Below are 17529 nucleotides of genomic sequence, written 5' to 3'. Positions count from 1 at the left end.
AAAAAAAAAAAAATATATATGTTATTAAAAGTTGTTTGAACAAAAAAAATGACAGAAATTCCACATGCAGACCATTGTCTCAATCAAGGAACTCTTTTCTGCCCAATTAGCAGCCAGTGCTTGGTCTGAGGTACCTCTCTTCTCCTGAGCCTGCTTTCCCTTTTTCTTTTGCCTGGTTTATCACAGCAACTGCTATTTGACACAGCAGCCACATGGGATCTGCTGCTGGTATCGGACCAGTTTCTCCTGACAGCTGCACGGAGAAGCACCTTTGCACTGAGGTTGCTTACAGGATGCCTTAATCAAAAGGAATTTGATGTGACAGATGATGTTCCTACGCACTGGTACAGCATGCGGCACAGAAGGGGTCTTGTACTCAACCCACAGTACCTGGTGACTACAATTAGAAGTAGATTAGCTTACAGTCTTTTTGTATTTGCCAGATCTAGTAGCTAAAAACTGTACTGCGTGTAGCCAGCAGAGTGCTTGATACGCCATGAGCTGTGAGTACGCGCTAATCCTGCTGGGGAGTATTCAATGAACTTAATCAACACAGGTAGGTGGACCACCACCCTGCCCAGTACAAGAGATGTAGGGAAACCCTCTATAAAAAGAGACTCTAGCGTGCGGGCTGAGCAGAAGAGCAACAGGAAACACAGCCGCTGCCAAGCCTGCAGGAGCTTGTTAGAGGCGAATTTGTTCATAGCGTTTGCTAATTCCTTGGAAAGGCGATTACTCCCCAGCACAGAAGAATCAGCAAGATTTAATCTTTGAACCCATTTTTTTCTTTCCATCGGGGACAGCAGAACATGTACCTTCACAGAAGTTACTAAAAAAAACCCAACCACCTCTAGACATCAGTAATTAGCAAAAGCCTGCTTTCTAAAACTGTAAATTAGATACTAAATACATTAACGGTTGGTTTTGTGGCCTTCTCTCTCCAGCTCCCAGTTGTGCCAGACTACAGTCTGATTTGCTGTCTTCTCCCTTTTTATTTCTAGGCTTGCCAGAACATACTTGTTTTCCTACAAAACCGTTAAGTACCATGAAAAACATTGCCATTTCCAAGCCTTCAGAAGGCTCTGAAACCCCTCTCGTGGGTTGCTTTAATCACTCTGACAGCACAGATGAGCCAAAGCCCAGGAGCACCTGGTCTGGTAGCAGCTGTACTCCATCTCAACAAACACCTCTCAGCTCCAACCCTCATTAGATACCACAGCAAGAAACAGCAAGCCAAAGGGGACGCAGGTATAAGCAGTGCCAGCACTGAGACAGCCTGTCCTGTCTTTTCTACGTGTGTTTACAAAAATTCCAACAAATCCTGCATTTACAAGGAAGGGGTCAGGCAGAGTACCATATGGAATCACTTTAGATCCATGTTACAGCATATACAGCAAATCCATGCCTAAATTCCTGCCTCATTTTCCCTTGCAGAGGATCTCCTCAAGGCATTCTAGTAGGCAAGTCCTCATGCTTCCTTAAAACATCTCAATTCAAGAGGCAGGACAGAAGCCCCATTTTTTGTGACCAGCAGGCACAGCAGGGTGGCAGAGACTCCAAACTGATTCCGCTGGAAAAGTCCAGCAGCAGAAATGCTGCTGACTTCACTTTTAAAGCACTCATTCAAACCATCAACCGGCTAGCTCCCTGCAGGGTCATTTGACAAGGCAGTACCGAGATGCCCAGAACTGAACACAGCACACCTCAATCCAGATCTGTGAACAGAAGACACCAGCAGCAAACACCGCTACCTGACATTGCCCTCTTAGCTTTAACCACGTGCCTCATCTCCATCACACGCCCCGCCGTACTGCTCTTATAGCAATTCCTCCAAATACCAAGTTATACTGGGTAAGGAAAAAAACCCAACAGTGTTTTAAAATGGTAACCCATACTGCTTCCCCACCATCAGCCTTTACCCAGCAAGTAAGTCTTAAATCTGCATTTTTGTCAGCAAAGATCTTTCAGAGCTCCCATCTAAAAAGGTTCCTCCTATTTCTGAGATACATCATTTCACAAGCTGTAATACTTTGGTTTACAACTGGATTAAAATATAAATTAAATAACAATAATGCTAAATGAGTTTATATTGAAACACTTTATATATGTATACATATATATGTATATACAGGTATGTGTGTGTGCACTCCCTAATGACAGCTAGAGGAAGCAAAAGTCATTCTCCAAAGGCTTCTACTCTTCCAACTAGCGTGGTCAACTTATCCATTGCAACAATTCCCTGTGCATAAAAGCTAATGAAGCACTGGAAGGTGGCGCTGGTGAACAGATGGATCACACAGACGTTCAGGAACAGAAAGACAATAAATTATAAAGAAGCAGTAGTAACTTGTTCACAGTTGGGATGAGGATAATGTTATAGGAAACCTGAATTTTCTACAGTCCCCAGGAATAAAAAGTCAAAGGTCACTGAAGATTACAATTGGATATATCATTAATCCTAAAAGCAAAGAAACGGTAGAAACCACATGAAGTTTCTCCTGGCAGACTAAACTCCGGTACCATCAGATTCAGCGGGAAGACTTCCGATACCTCCACTGGGACCAGAATTCAGCCCGGTGATGCTTCGATCACTGCCTCTGTGTCAGCGATGGACATTTTCTCAAGCCGGAAGATTCCTTGAAGCCAACTCAATCCTACGCCCAAAAGAAAATGCTCCCAGGCCTTCCTTGATTCTACTTCTCTTCTAACTATCATCACAAACATCACATTCAATCTCTCCTAGTCCCAGCCTCCGTGTTTTCCTATGTTTTGCAGAAGAAAGCCTTTCAGCAGATGGAAATATTTTAGAGATGGTAGGACTCTTCAGATAATTTTATAACCCACTTGAGTGGGTTCCAGATTAGGAATAACCTAAGTTTCTAGGTAAGACTAACTGCAGCAAAACTTTGGTCTGCTGCATTTTATTTAAAGACAAAAAAACCCAACAAATCTACTCTGTTCCAAAATGTTCTGGTAGACATTAGTTTCAAGCAGCAGCCAGTAGTGTTTGCATAGCTCTAGCTTTTATTTGGTTACAAATATATATATATATAAATGTACATACATATATATGTATGTATTTTATATTAAAATATCCTTTGAATGACAATGATTAAAATACTTAGCTCCTCTTTAGGACCTTCCACTGAAGATGTCAAAGCTCTGTGCATGTCAAAGCTCTGTGCTCACCTCACGACAGGAGTAATAATACTCATCTCTGAGAATATCGTTATTGCCAGACGAGGCTACACAGGCGGTCAGCGGCAGCTCCATCAAAACACCCCAGACTTTCTGACTGCAGTCCTGGCTATGGGCTCAGCTCCCAAGTGAAACGGGAAGCCCAAACCTTGACAAAAATTAGAAGTTTCCTGAATTACAGCTCCTTGACTTCTCCCATCCCCAAAATATTTCCAGTAGAGCAAGAATAGCATTTGGTGTCGCTAATCTGCAGAAACACTTGGATGCTGGTATGGCTAAATTGGCAGGCATGTCATGGATCAAAGAGGAGAATTTTATAATGTTTAAATAGTAAGTTTATGGGGTGCTAATTTTTGTTGGTTTTAAAGATGCATGACTCCGTCTACCTCACAGGCTACCTTCCACCCAAATAAACTGCACCTTTTCAGCTGTCTTTCTATTTATACATTGGGTTCTGCAGGAGAGATGACATCAGCAGCAAATAAAAGCTACAACGCTGTGCTTGCAAATGCATCGTTAGGGTTGAATCACCCAAAGGCGGCAGAAGGACTCTGCTCGAAGACCAGACTGCTTAGAATCATTTACCGAACTGGGCATCACATTTTTAACTGAAATTACTACTGCGTACTGAAATTACTACAGGCGTGGGAAGGCCTGCCCTGGAAAACAAAGTCACCTAGCTGTCACAAAACAGGAGCAGGACAAGCAGGGAGATCTGTCCTGTCAATTTATTTCAACCTTGATCTCGCAGAGGGCTGAAATCCTGGCTCCGTGCCCACCCCACCAAGCCTGCCCCGCTATGCTTTTCAGCAAGATCGCAGCTTGTTCCAAATGCAATTCCAGCTCTGCATAGCTGTCAGATGGGAACAGAGTCACTCGCTACCGACCTCAGCTGGATTTAAAACAGCCGCAGAGACACAAAACGCTTTCTATTCTTCCTGCCCTTCAGCCACCCAAACTTCTGAAAGTTAAATTACACAGATCACAGCTTGAAAATATTGTAGAGAAGATGTAGGTAAGTCAAAGGACTGAACCTGATGGCCGGACAACGCTGGGAGAACAAGTAAGGGATTGCCCATCTGCATTGGCTGCTCTGATTCTTACCAGGCTGATATCCCTGGATCTTATTAAGCGGCTCTAAGTGTGTTATCAGCCTCTTGTTATAAATTCACATTTCATAAAGCCTCCTCATTCATCCCTCTCTCTCTAGCTGCTGGAAATAAGAAGCACAGTTTGCTCTTACGTACTCCCATTGCAAGAGAGCCAAAAGACCGCCTGCTTTTTCCCTTTCCCAGCTTCACATCGGTCATCCTCCCAAGAGGAAGAGGTTTAGCTTTTCCCCAAAGCAGCAGCACAGTATTAACACAATTCTTGTTATTTTCACAGCTATTCACAGGGAACCTGGCAGCAGCAGGGAATGGCCACGGCAACCGTCATGTCACTCTGCTGTGACTTGGCACCGGGGCTTTCTGCAGGCTCAAGGAGATAACCGCAACACTTCACATTTGGAAGGTTTCTCTGCCGCAGCAAAGAACAAAGAAATGTGTTCCCCCTCTGAGAAAGAAAACTGCAGAAATAGAGTGTGTTCCCCCTGTTGCCTGAGGCAAGCAAACAAATGGGTTAGTAAGCCCTAACTCTGAAGCGGACAGAAATGTTACGTACAGAGGTATTAAAATATGACAGAGTTCTCTTCACATCCTCCTTAAATCACAGTTGAAATCACAGTTTTGGCAGAGGGGAAAAAGCTGCAGCTAGACGTGGAAATGCAAAGCCGTGCCTCAACCCATCACAGAAGCATTAGCACTTGGAAAGTTGGCACCTGATTCTCCACAGCTTCAGTGCAACCGTAAAGAGCTACACGGTTTGCCAATGGAGAGGCAATGAAAGATGGTATCATTCTGTTATGGAAAGCAGCTCCAAGTAGCTACACCACTGCCAGAAAATTCACATGAGGTTTTTCCATACCATATACGACCTCCAACCCCTTTTTTCTCGAACCTCGGCCTTATCTGCACTGAGGAAGTCAACCACTGAAAGAAAAGGTTAATAAACAATTCCTCTGAACTGGTTCCATCTTCTAGTGCGGATGGGCCTAAACTGCTTTCAGCGCTGTTCAAGAAAACATCAGAGACACCATAATTCCTAAACATACATACACATACATATCCATTAAATGTACAGAAATAATATTAAAATGATTCCCACTACCATACCTTATACTGACTCTAGCTACAAGCTATAAACTTCACCTCAGCGAGGCCCGGGCAAGAATATTGGCTCTTTTGCATGCAATCAGAAATGATCGTTTATACAGTGGCAACCTCTGCACCAAAAAAAAAAAAAAAAAACCAAACAAAAAAACCCACTATAAAAGAGGAAAAAATAAAAACCTTTCACAAGCTTTGTTTCAGACTAGCCTAGTACGATATGAAGGACCAATTTCATGGTTTTCACCAGGCCAATTGAAAGTAGTGAATAAGCAAAACAGGACGCACTGCTGGCATCCTGGACTGTCAGGATGCTCCTCTGTTCACAGTATCGATACAGTAAAACAAAAACCTGCTCAAGAAACTCACAGCTATGCCATACAAATAAAGGCATTCACCATTTTATGTCAGCCCTTCATCACTATGCTTTGATGGATCGGTTGCCATCTGTTTCAGAAAAATGTTGTTTGTATAGCAGTTACTGCATCTTCACCCTTCTCTTCACAGCAAGCTTAGCAGGGAAACTTTCCCACTATATTTATATATAATATATGTATATAAATAATTTTATGTTTTTATAGTTTGGTAGTATTCTTTTAAAAGTTCTATTTTAAAACACTTAAAAATCTTTTAAGCAACTAAAAGTAACTTTTGATGCTCTCTAGTGTGAACAGGATAGGACTTCAAAGTTTTTAACTTTTTTCTTTTTGATTTTTGGTAACTTCAAAAGCTATGACTAAAGCAGCATACTCTGCACATCTCCGCTCCTCCCCACACCTTGATTGCAATGAAACCTACCTTAGCCACCCTCTTATCTGTCATCTTCTGTGACTGCTCTCTGGCAACCTTACTGTTTCGGTACAATCCTGCTTGACCTTCGACAGGAAACCCAATGGGGCTGGTCCCTTGGGTGGCCACTTAGAAAATCATTCACTGTGTGATGATGCACTTGACAGGAGAGGAAGAAGAAGGGACAGAAGGAAAACGGAGGTGAAATATCTGTTTTCCTGTTTGAAATGGTCAATGAAATTGTACTTTGCAGGTGCCTGGCTCAGAACACTTGCAAAGATTCCTCTCTTAGGAGCACATCCCCGTTACACATGATCCTGGCACCAAGCCCTTCCCTTCCCTACACACAAAAAAAACATTAGAGCCACATCTGCTTTTTGAGAGAGACATGGGAGGAACAGTGAGACCCCTCACTTATAAAAGAGAAAAATATATAAAGCGAGGCAAGAATACATCACCCTTCTCCAAATTCTTCCCTCTAAAGGGGCAGGGAGTCCCAATTTGCAGGTGGGGAAAGTGAGGGCTGGAGATGTTTCCATGTGCCCAAAATTGTGCAGTCAGACTGCGGGCCAAGCTTTATTTTCACTTGGTAAGTCTCCTGCCCACCAAACCCATGCTCTAACTGCTTGCCCGGCTTGCTTTGCCAAAGCAAGATGAAGTGTATTCCTCTTCCAATGTCTCATTGTTCCTCCCATCACCTTAAGGATCAGGACTTCATCCTTCCTTATTATACACGTTATACATCCTCAAGAGAACTCCTTCAACCAAACGTCCTCTCCCAAACCCAATCTGTGCAACCTGCCGTTCATTTTCCCCCTCCGTCATAAACAACTCGGCATCAGAAACAGAGAAAACTCTTAAAAGTATTGCATATTTTTAAAAAGACTTCTTCAAAAGATGTCAAGATATTTGCACTTATCTACCTGTCCCATGCTTTTCCGTTTATGAAACATGTAAGCACGTGCAAACACCTACAATACACAACGCGGGCATGTCTCTCCGGGTTTGCTTAACTTGCTCTAAACATCAGAGCTGCTTAGAATACAAAAGTTTAAGTCCATGCAAGGGGACAGAGTTGTGATTGCTCTAGGAACCATTCACTTCTAAGTTTCCTGAACCGTTAGGAGGAAATAAAGTAAGGTTTTCTTTTCTTTTTGCATTTCATCGATAAAAAAGTTATCAAACTAGTTTGTAGAAACACGTTTAAAAGCAACCACCCACAATTGCTCGGCTGGGATGATAGTATTTCAGTATACCATATTGCTGTTATAAAAGATCAAGTGCGTGTTGAGGGGGGAGTAGGGGTGAAGGACGACTTTGGTAGCCAGCCTCTAACTCCGCAATTCAGTCAGTCCAGAAAAACTCTTCCTAACGCTCCAACACCTGAAGCATGGCAGCGTGCCGGTCAGGACATCAGAGTGCTCTGAAGTCTCCAGATCAGCAACAGCAAAGGACAACCTCCTCTGAAAGACCCCTCCAACCCTTCTCCCAACGCATCAGAGTCTAATGCAAACCTCACAGCTGCTAAATTTCACTTTCAGTAGCCGAAGCGCTTCAAATTTTGCTGACCTTTAGAATATCGCTTTATAGCCGTGCCCGCTTTTAACAAGGGGCATTGAGGCTGCATGCCTGGAACAGGCAAGCCAAAAGCCCTAAAATAATAGTTTAAGTAAAAAGGTAAAAAGAGACACACCAAAAATAAGACAGGGATAAATACACTCGGGCAAGGCAGGTTCCACCAGGCCAGTCTTTTTGTTTTCTTTAACGTGGCAAGTACCTGGGGAATGGAGGAAGGCAACAGCACCTTGCCCCTGCTTTCCCCTTGAGCTGGACCAGCAGATATGGCAAGGAGCAGCCTGGCACACTAGGCTCACCAGGCCTGCACGGCTGATGGCCGGCGGGACCTAGCTGCTAGGCCAAAACGCTGTCGAGAAATACAAATAACTGCTCGTCCCAGATCACTGCAGAACATTAAAAAAATTAAAAATCCTGTCGATCCCTGAATAAGAAGTTGATTGACACAGTTGTTTTGTTTTTCTCCAAGAGGAGGAGGAATAAGGGAGAAAAACTCTTAACACTCTACGCGTGTGTGTGCGGGTGTGTGAGAGAAAAGAGAGAGAGAGAGAGGAAGATTTTTCTATTTTGGCAACATCTTGGGAGCTTCTTTCTGTCCAGTGGTGGCATTGCACTAATTACAGTACCAGCCTGCCAGGTTGGTGCTGACTCTTTAGAGCCAAAAATGGGAAGATGGTCCTTTCTCCCCAGACTCTGCAGCCGTGTTTCAATCTGGCCCAGTCGTGGACACAGATCCCTGTGCCGTCTCCCCCACAGCAACAGCCTCCTCCTGCGGAGGAGATTCTTCCTCCGCCTGCCCCCGGGACGTGACGGTGGTCTCAGGGGAGATGCTGTGAGGCCCCTCCAGAGGCATACAGCCAGGGTGGTTCTTGCGAAAGTGCTGGTTGAGGATAGCCTGGAAAGGGAAGCTTTTGCCGCAGACATGGCAATGAAAGGGCTTGTTGCCTGTGTGTTTGCGGATGTGATACTCCAGCTGATCCTTGCGGGTGTACTTCTTCCCACACATGCGGCAGACAAAAGGCGTGATGCCCATGTGGAGACGCATGTGCCGGTCCAGGCTACCTTTCTGGTTGAAGGATTTGGCGCAGTAAATACAAGTGAGCCGTGGGTTGTACCGGAACCAGCGCTCTGAAACCTCCTGCTCCCGGAGATATTCCACATAACCGCTCACTCCAAGCATGGCCGATTCCTCCCCCTGCAAAGGAAGCAACAGAGATTTAAATAACAAGCAGCCTAAGACAAATTGCAGGAAAGAAGATCAGGCCCCAGTCCAGCCAGTAAAGCACTGAAGCATGTGCCAAACCTCGAAATCAGCAGCACTAATGTCTTCAACCTCAAGCACACATTTAAGTGCTTAACTGGAGCCTTGGGGCTGAAGACAAATGAGCAATCAATTAGAAACTTCTGCTATAGCGGCCCCTTCTGCCAAGTCATTCGCTAGATCCAGGGAAGAAAGCACAGCTCTTGTGAGGAGGGTGCTTAGCCACTGATTGAGTTGTGGATCAAACGTGTCAATACATGTTACTTTTTTTAAAACTTGGGCCAGTTTGATTAAACTACTGTATACCACATTCTGTTTTACTTACTGAAGGTTAAAAAAAGAAGCCAGTTGATGAGCTTGCAGTAAAACGAAGGTGGAATAAACTACAAATCATATCTGAAACTCTTCAGGTGTCCCTTTACGTAGGTATTTATTCAGGTGTCATTCAGGATTCATTTTATAATGAATCACGTTTGCCTAAATGGCTGTGTAACCCATCCCAGCCCTGCGGCATTGCAGGGGAGGATCTGCAGCATAGAGAGCTAGCACGCCCAGCCTGAGTCACACAGCAAGGACTAGCTCGCTCCTTGTTATTTTCTGAAGCCAGAACGACAAACAGCCAAGGGTAACCCTGAACCGCAAGCTCGGGCTCTAGGACAGCCACTTTTGGCTATCATATTCAGAACGAGCACAAACAGACAGTCTCCTGAATGCCTCTGTGCTGGAGGATACAGTACTTGCACTCCCAAGTCTTACAGTGTTTCCCGATGACGCCAAACACAGACAAGCAACTAGCATAATGGCAGGAGGGCCTCTCCTCCGGCAACCAGGGCTGTGCACGCGCAAGCAGCAGCGTAACTGTGCCAGATGCCATTGGATCTGGCTGTATGAGCACTGGTAAGCTGCTCAGGACTAAAGGAGATGCACAAAGCTATGGTACTTTCTTTCCACTCTACCACTGCCACTGGGCAGGGATCACGGGCAGACTATTTTTAGCATTGATACGGCAATACCAGGAAGAGTGGAAAGCGATGATACTTCCCCGTGTATGTGGTAGCCTACAGTTTTATGTTTGAGGCCATCTCACGATGGAGAAATAATAGCAAGTTTTCTGTATGTAGAGCTAAAATTGCTTTGTATGTCACATTTGCCCTGGAGGGTTAGTTTGACCTGAAATTTTCTAGATGTATTCTGCGGACACAAAACAAAGCTCTGGCAAAATAGTAACAAAAAGGTATCTTTTGTTTTATGGAAGTTTATTACAAAGTTAGCAGACAGCAATCATGATTTTTTTTCCCCCTTACTTCACTTGGTCTTACTCAAGGGCAAAGCAGCCTGGTAACTTCTCACCTGCCTCCAGCAAAGTAATTTGATTACGAACTGACACATTACTTATCTGCCAGGCACACAAGAGTGTGGGCGATACACTTGCACTATAATGCCACTGCAATACTGACTGTATGCAAGAAAAAAATTAGATCAAAATAATTACGCACAGGTATTACCGCCATGCCCCACTTTGCTGCACCCTATAGCCCGTTGCCCTCCTGTATTTCTGCATCACTCTCGCTCCTACCCCAAAACTGTACCCATACCCCAAGAAAGCAGAGGAGTCAGAGCTACTTTACGTTGCAAATTCTGCTATGCAACACAGTCCCTTGGGGATGAGACAGAGACCTCTGTACAAATCCACAGTCCTTTGACACTCCACCCTAAGGGTTTACTGGTGTAGTGCCTGGAAGGCTTTTTGGAATGGTTTCGGCACTACCATGGAAAGGTTCAGCTGTTGTCACCCCTCAGTCTTCCACAGAAGCCAGCTAACACCTCCTCCCTCAGCTCAGGCATTTGCTGTCAGTGTTTTAGGGCAGATCCAACCCTGCAGGCAAATGGGGTTTCTCCTCAGGAGTTGGTGGCCTGCCCAGAACCAGGGTTGATATTTATGCCTTCTGATAACAAGAGAAACTCCTTGTGTTTTCCAGGTATGTGGCCAAAATCCCAAACGACAGCCAAAATCATTTTTAAATCATATACCAACAGCATACGTTCTCAGTGGGAGCAACTAAACCCTTTGCAACAGTAAAAGGTCTTTGTTTCACAAACAGATTGCTTGCAAATATAAAATATTATACACTTCATCACAACACAGTCCCCTTCACCTTCAACGCCAACATTTACTTGCAAACTTCTTGATCTGCCTACCTGGGAACTGGGCTGCTTGGGCTCATCCATCCGCCCGGGAGACTCGCTTTTTGATCTGTACCGCTCAGTCACAGCAACCATGCTGCCAGAAGGGCTAAATCTGTGGGGTGGGGGAAGAGTGTAAACGGAGTTTTTAATGGGCATCAGGTCACTACGGTTTTTAGAACAACGGGTGAGCAATAGAGGCACCTGTATAGCATCGCTTCATCCTCACCAGCTAACACACAGGAGGCGGAACAGCGCAAGTATAAAGGAAAAACCAAGTCATACTGGTCTGTGGTTTCAGTCTTAACATCTGAAAAATAAAACTGAGTCATTTGGCTTCCAGTTCAGTAACAGAGAGCTTTTTGGTTGCTATCACAAGTAAACTGATATGGGCCCGGTGACTCAGGAACTGTACAACAGGAGAAGAAACCATTTCTCAGGGCACCTCTCATTGACCACCCTCGCCCTCCTCCCCCTTTCAAGTGTGAAACAAAAGTGATGTGATGGACTCCAGGTAGGAAACAGTGGATATTGAGCGCCATGCAAAAAGAGATGCTCGAGGCTAGCTGATCAGTGGAAAAGAGTTAAGGAACTAGGAAAGGATCGCTCTCACAAGGGCCAGCTCAAGATCATTCCCACTGATTGATTTATTAAGCAACAAGTGATAGAATATCCACTGCTTCCAGGTAGCTGTTCCCCCATGGGACCAGAGGGATTGAGCTAGAAGAGAAGAGAGGCAGATGTGAAGGGAAACCCCACAAATACAAACCCCCCAAACACAACAGATCTGCCCCTTATCAGATCCATTCTTTGGTCTGAGCTAAGGGAAAGAAAACAAATGCTGGAGTGGAGGGGAAGCAGATGGATGGAGAATCAAAGCTCAGCAGATTTCACCACCTATTTTCAATAAAGGCTTTCTGCTCTTTCATATAAATCAAAACAACAGCGGAGGCTGATGGGCTCCCCGCTCCAACTGCTTCAGAAGATGTAAACCCATGGCCCACCGCTGTCCTGGACCACCGTGAAGAAAATTCCCTCTTGACCTACAGCTGGTGACCAGCTTGTTTCTCAAACAGAACCACCCCCAGATTTTCAGGTCAGAAGGCATCATTGCAATGACACTTTGCGTAACACATATTGTATGTGACCTTGTTAATTCCGATGCTGAGCATGGTATCTACTGAGACTGAACTGCAGTATCTTCTTTAGACAAAAAACCCACCTCAGCTATACACCAAGAGGTAGAGATTCCAACCTATACATCTCTAAGTGCTAATAATTAATTTCTCAAACTAGCCTCCACCTGGAGATCCTGGTCTGATCACTACGCAGCCAAAATACTATAACCCAAACCGGACACACTTTCTAACACCATGAAAAACTTCCTCCAGCGCTTATGCTTAACAGCCACAGGAAATATAAGGGGGAAATGTTCCAAGGGGACCAACCCAGCCAAGTGAAAATCTTGCAAAATCTCCTCTTACAGCCAAGGTCAGTAATTAAGTTAAAGAAAACTCACCTGTCAATCTCACTGCTGGTTGGCCTGACCACTTTGGCCCCAGAGGACCCTAGCATGTAAGCCTCTTGGCCCATCGATCCGTGGCCCGTGGTGTCGATCACCATAGCAGTGACCTCCTCAGCGCTGCTCCCATCTTCTCCCGATGGCTGATGCTCTGCCCCGAGCCACTCCTCCAGGTTCTCCATTTTAATGCGTACTCCTCCCAGCACCCGGATGTCATCGTCGTTCCGTCCCCCACGGTCTCCCATTCCCGTCTCAACGTACCACTGTCCCGCTCTGTTAATCCGCAGTATGGGCTCCCTGCTTTCCACGTCCGAACTCTGCTCAATTATCTGGGGGCTGGTGGATTCCTCAGGTGGGCTGAGCTCCCGAATGTCCAGCACCGTGCTAACCTGGCCCAGGCGACTCCCCTTCGGGGTGTTGTGACGTGGGCTCAGAGAACGGTTTAGATTTGGCGTCACCCGGTGAGACTCTGGTGGTCTCTCCTGATGCTTTGTCCTGGTCTGGCTCAATTCCACTTCCACCTCTGCCACGTTAATTTTGAAATGAATTCCCTCGAGAATCTGCGTGCATTTGTCTATGATGTGCTGCATCTGCAAGAAACTGGCAGCCGTTAGGTAACTGATGATGTCAGCCAGCTGCAGACATATCCTACCGGTGTAACAAAAGGAAAGGAGCTGCTCAAAAACAGAAGGATTCTTGATGACAGAAATGGAAACGGTGCTCATTTCATTCAAGGACATGTGGTCGCGGAAGTAGGGCGAGCTGGCAGCCAGCACCACCTTGTGAGCACGGAAAGCTTGCCCCTGCACGTTGACCACGATGTCACACAGGCGACCCTGCATGCGTAACTGATTCAGGTGACTCAGGACAGAGTTACTAAAGTCAGGAATCTCCAGCTGAATGTTCCCACTCTTCTCCATGGCTGTCCCAGTTGCAGGTGCACAACCCTACTGGAAAGGGGGAAAAAATACCATCGTTAACAGAGCTATCTATCATTTGCATTTAAAACATTTTTCACCTACTTTCATGCAGTTTGAAATACTGGGATTTTTAGAGAAGTCTCTCACCATTTAATTTACAAGCACCTCACAGCAGTCCTCTGATCTTTATATGCTCTACACCATCTTTCACAAGAGTTATGTTAAAACAGTCCCCGATAGATCCCCATTCCCTGTGGCTTAAGTGCTCGAATCGTTCTGTCAGCCTCAATAAAAGCACATTTGCATTGTAAAAAGAACATTAAAAATGGTTCAGGTACTAAAAATAGGCAACTGATTGCATAATGGCTTAAAATACTTAGCACTTGTACCTTCTAAGCACTTTGAAAAGAGGAAAGTAATATTGTTATCCCTCCTTTGTAGAACAGGAATCAGGAAGGAGACACCAGGAACTAAATCCGCCTCAGAGACTTTTCAAAAGCTGACCGGCACACATTTGACCTCAAGGCATCTTAAGTACATTGTTAAAACCAAGACATTCATCATATGTGGTGTTTCTGACACATGGCAGAAAATATACAACAGGCCGGTGAAAGAAAAAGAACAGAATCTAGTTCTAAACACCAGACCATCCACTGGGCACAAGTGACTCCCTGGCAAAAGAAGCTGACGTTTGTGTGATCTGAGATATTGCATACAGCAAAAGACAACTTACGAACAATGGGGATTAACAAACTAGCTCTCCTAGTTTCACTTCCATAATTCATTTTTCTATAATCATCACATTTCATTTTGGCAAAGTTTGAAAAGGAGCCCTGACCATATATGGTAAAAATTCGGAATGATCCAAAATTAGATGTAAACTCTCCCAAAAATAAAAAAAAAAAGAAAGTAAATATGTTTATTAAAGACCACTCGTGGCATGAACAGCTTCCAAGCTGGATGGCATCTAAAGTGTCGATTAAGCAGACTGCTGCAGATATCAAAACAATTTCAGGCAGGCTGGGAATACTGAGGCTCATAGTGCCTACTCCAAGAAATCTCAGAATTGAAGGAACTAGCACACAGGAAAGCATATGTGCCTTTGAAGGACTTTTTTTTTTTTAATTTATGAACGCTGCAGGATAGCGCATGTTCATATGCCCAAGCAGACTTTGTGCAAACTTAGCAAAATATGTTACTAAACCTGAAGCTGCAGGACAGCCTGTCAATCTTTCGAAGTTGTGCAAAGAGATTGCTAAATGGCCGGATGGCTGCGAGTCTCTGGGGTAGGTGAGATCAGGGGTGCACAAAACTTCGCAAAGTGCAGCTTAACAGCACCATGTCTTAAGGCTTCTTCTCCCCTTCCCCTATCTTTAGAAGAAAGCAATGAAACCCACAGAAATCAAGGAACTATAGCGCACAGATCTGTGTCAACACAATGTTAAGAGCAGAACTTCAAACACACAAAACAAGGTGAAGTAGAAAACCCAATGTCTTACCTGTAATGTTACGAGTAACATGCAAAGGGGAGGAAACAGGGGTGGTATCTTGTTGTTTTCCTTTTTTCTTCTGATGTAGTAAGAAGGTCTGAAAACTTTTTGCCCCCTTCCCCTTTAGAAGGAAAAAAGAAAAGAAAGAAAAAATGTAGCACGGGTTCTCCTGAGCACAATCAAGAACGTCAAGCTTCGTCATTCTTTGTTTTGCTGGAGGATACAACAGCAGGATTAGCTAACCATTACGTGACGTCCCACCCCAAACCACAGAGAAACACTGAATCTTATCAAATTGATCTTTCCCCACTGTCTGCTCAGTGTTTGCGTTGCACCAATGGTCATTAAAATAAAAAATGGAAGTGCAAATAACCTGAATAAGTAATTTCCTCTCTGGTATCTCTGGCACTAACCCTGCAGCATTTAAACACATGCAGGGTTTTCCTCAAATGAGCCATCTCACTTATACCATTAGGAACACTCACACAGCCAAAATCACATCGAGCATGTGCACATGTTTACAGGATTGGGGAGCCTGGAATCTCATAATCTTCCCAAACCACCAGTTTCTAAAGCGATAAACCCCAAAGCATTCTCTTAAGGCAGGCAAGCAAAGGAAAGGTGCATGGGCATCCTTTGCAAGGTGAAGCACGCCTGCTGAGGCAGCGAGCACCCAGGTAGGCTCGTGCAGGGAGATGAGGCTGGAGGCAGAGGCCAACTGTTTGTTTCTCAGCGCATCAGCTGGGGACATATATAAAGAAAAGGGAAAAAATAATAATCAGACGCTAACTGCTGAGCGTGGCTGTGTACAGCCCTGGTCAGAAGTCAGCTGCTCCCAGGGGAGCCTGAAAAACTATTTGCGAGCTTCGGCTCTGAAGGCAGGGAAAAATCCGTCTGCCACTGATGGCAGGAGAAAAGGACCCACGTAGCTTCACGTACCTCAGTATCGAGGAAGCGGCATTTTATGATACGCTTTGGGGACAACCTCAGTCAGAGGCTGGCAAGGGGGAATCTATCTTTTTAGATCAAACTACCCTTGTCAGAAGACGATTTCTGTCCTTGTGGGTAGGAGTCTATCATAAGCTTATGCACCTCAGCCGGCAGTGCAATGACATCTCAATTTTTGCCTTTCCTGGCACTGGACTACACGTTCATCATCTCAGCCTTTACCTGCAGGATGAACGGGATCTCCTGCTGAGCAATGCTCTTTACAGAGAGCATACTGAGACGCTTATCTATTTTTAATACAATTTGAAGTGTCACCAGCTGAGACTTGGACTTACTTATCTCAGAAAATGCCTCTCACCCAGTGAGGCAAGTGCAACTAATGAGACCAGCAGAAATTCCTGATCCACCAGGCCCTCGTAAAAAGCTGGGGCAGACCATCTGCAGCAGATGATGCTCATTCTGAATATATCCTTTGTCAGGAAACTGTCAAGCTGGGGAGCTGTATAGAGGAGGTGGAACTGAAAAGTCTCAGCTTTTGGGGCTGAGATTTACGATGACTGGTCAACTTGACTACTTTCAAATTACGACGGGACATTAATAGAGATAAAAACAATAGTAACTCTAAATTGAGATGAGACATGCTGCCTTTCTCCTCCTCCCCCGCCTCAGCTAAAAGAGCAAATTTAACAGTGCTTGGTTTATTCCCCACTAAATCGCTCATACGTGACTCCTCCAGGCCTTCGCTCCCGGCGCGAGGTGATTACGGTTAATTTTTAGCCCCGACAGCTGCAGAGAGGCGCCTGAAGACCCGAACCCGAACCCGGGGGTGCATGGAGAACGCGGACCGAAATCCACCCTCCCCTCACCGCGAGGGCTAAATCAACCCCACGCCGTCCCGCCCGTGGGGCTGACAACGCACCGCTCTCCTCCCGCGGGGAGAGCGCCGGCCGGCGGGACGGGGCGAGCCCGGCGGGGGCCGCCAGGGAGGGACGGGCCCGGCCGGCGGAGTCCCCGCGGCGGGGGGCGGGGGGGGGGAGCGGGCCCGGCGGCCCCCGCCCCGCGGCCCTGAGGGGAGGAGGGGCGGCGGCGGGGCGCGGCCGCGCTCCCCGGCCCCCTGCGCCGGCCCCCGCGGGCGTGACGGCGCCTCACGGGCGGGGCGGGCCCGGCCTCCCCCCGCCCCGCCCCGCCCTGCCCTGCCCTGCCCTGCCCGGCCCGCCAGGCCCGCGCGGCGCCGGTACCTACCTGGCGGGGGTGGGAAGGGCCCGCAGCGCCGTCCCGGAAGCGAAACCCCCCGAGCGGGCCGCACCCCGGAAGAAAATTCCCGCCCGTGAGGCCGCGGCGCGCATCGCTCCCCCGCCCGCCGCGGCGCCACGCCCCTTCGCCACGCCCCAGCACGCCACGCCCCCCCGTGACGCTAACAGGGGAGGGGCCGCTC

At 46.2% G+C, this 17529-nt stretch overlaps 1 protein-coding gene across 2 annotated transcripts; it reads right to left on the bottom strand.

The window, feature by feature from the left end:
• Window positions 1-17361, bottom strand: ZBTB37 (zinc finger and BTB domain containing 37). Of its 2 annotated transcripts, none has more exons than XM_075507857.1 (5): window positions 17337-17361; window positions 15156-15267; window positions 12734-13686; window positions 11230-11329; window positions 1-8964 (listed from the first exon to the last, which is right to left on the bottom strand). In XM_075507857.1, exons 3-5 carry the CDS (start codon window positions 13654-13656, stop codon window positions 8476-8478), a joined length of 1512 nt encoding a protein of 503 aa, XP_075363972.1. In that variant the 5' UTR covers window positions 13657-13686; window positions 15156-15267; window positions 17337-17361; the 3' UTR covers window positions 1-8475. The 2 variants fall into 2 exon arrangements, with proteins under 2 accessions (XP_075363972.1, XP_075363973.1); XM_075507858.1 differs by lacking the exon at window positions 17337-17361 and adding an exon at window positions 16430-16500.
• Window positions 17362-17529: the final 168 nt, after the last annotated feature.

The sequence above is a fragment of the Mycteria americana genome, chromosome 7 (assembly GCF_035582795.1).
Source record: "Mycteria americana isolate JAX WOST 10 ecotype Jacksonville Zoo and Gardens chromosome 7, USCA_MyAme_1.0, whole genome shotgun sequence".
Taxonomy (NCBI): domain Eukaryota; kingdom Metazoa; phylum Chordata; class Aves; order Ciconiiformes; family Ciconiidae; genus Mycteria; species Mycteria americana.
Note: the sequence above shows the minus strand (reverse complement) of the source record. Positions and strands in the feature narration are given on the sequence as shown.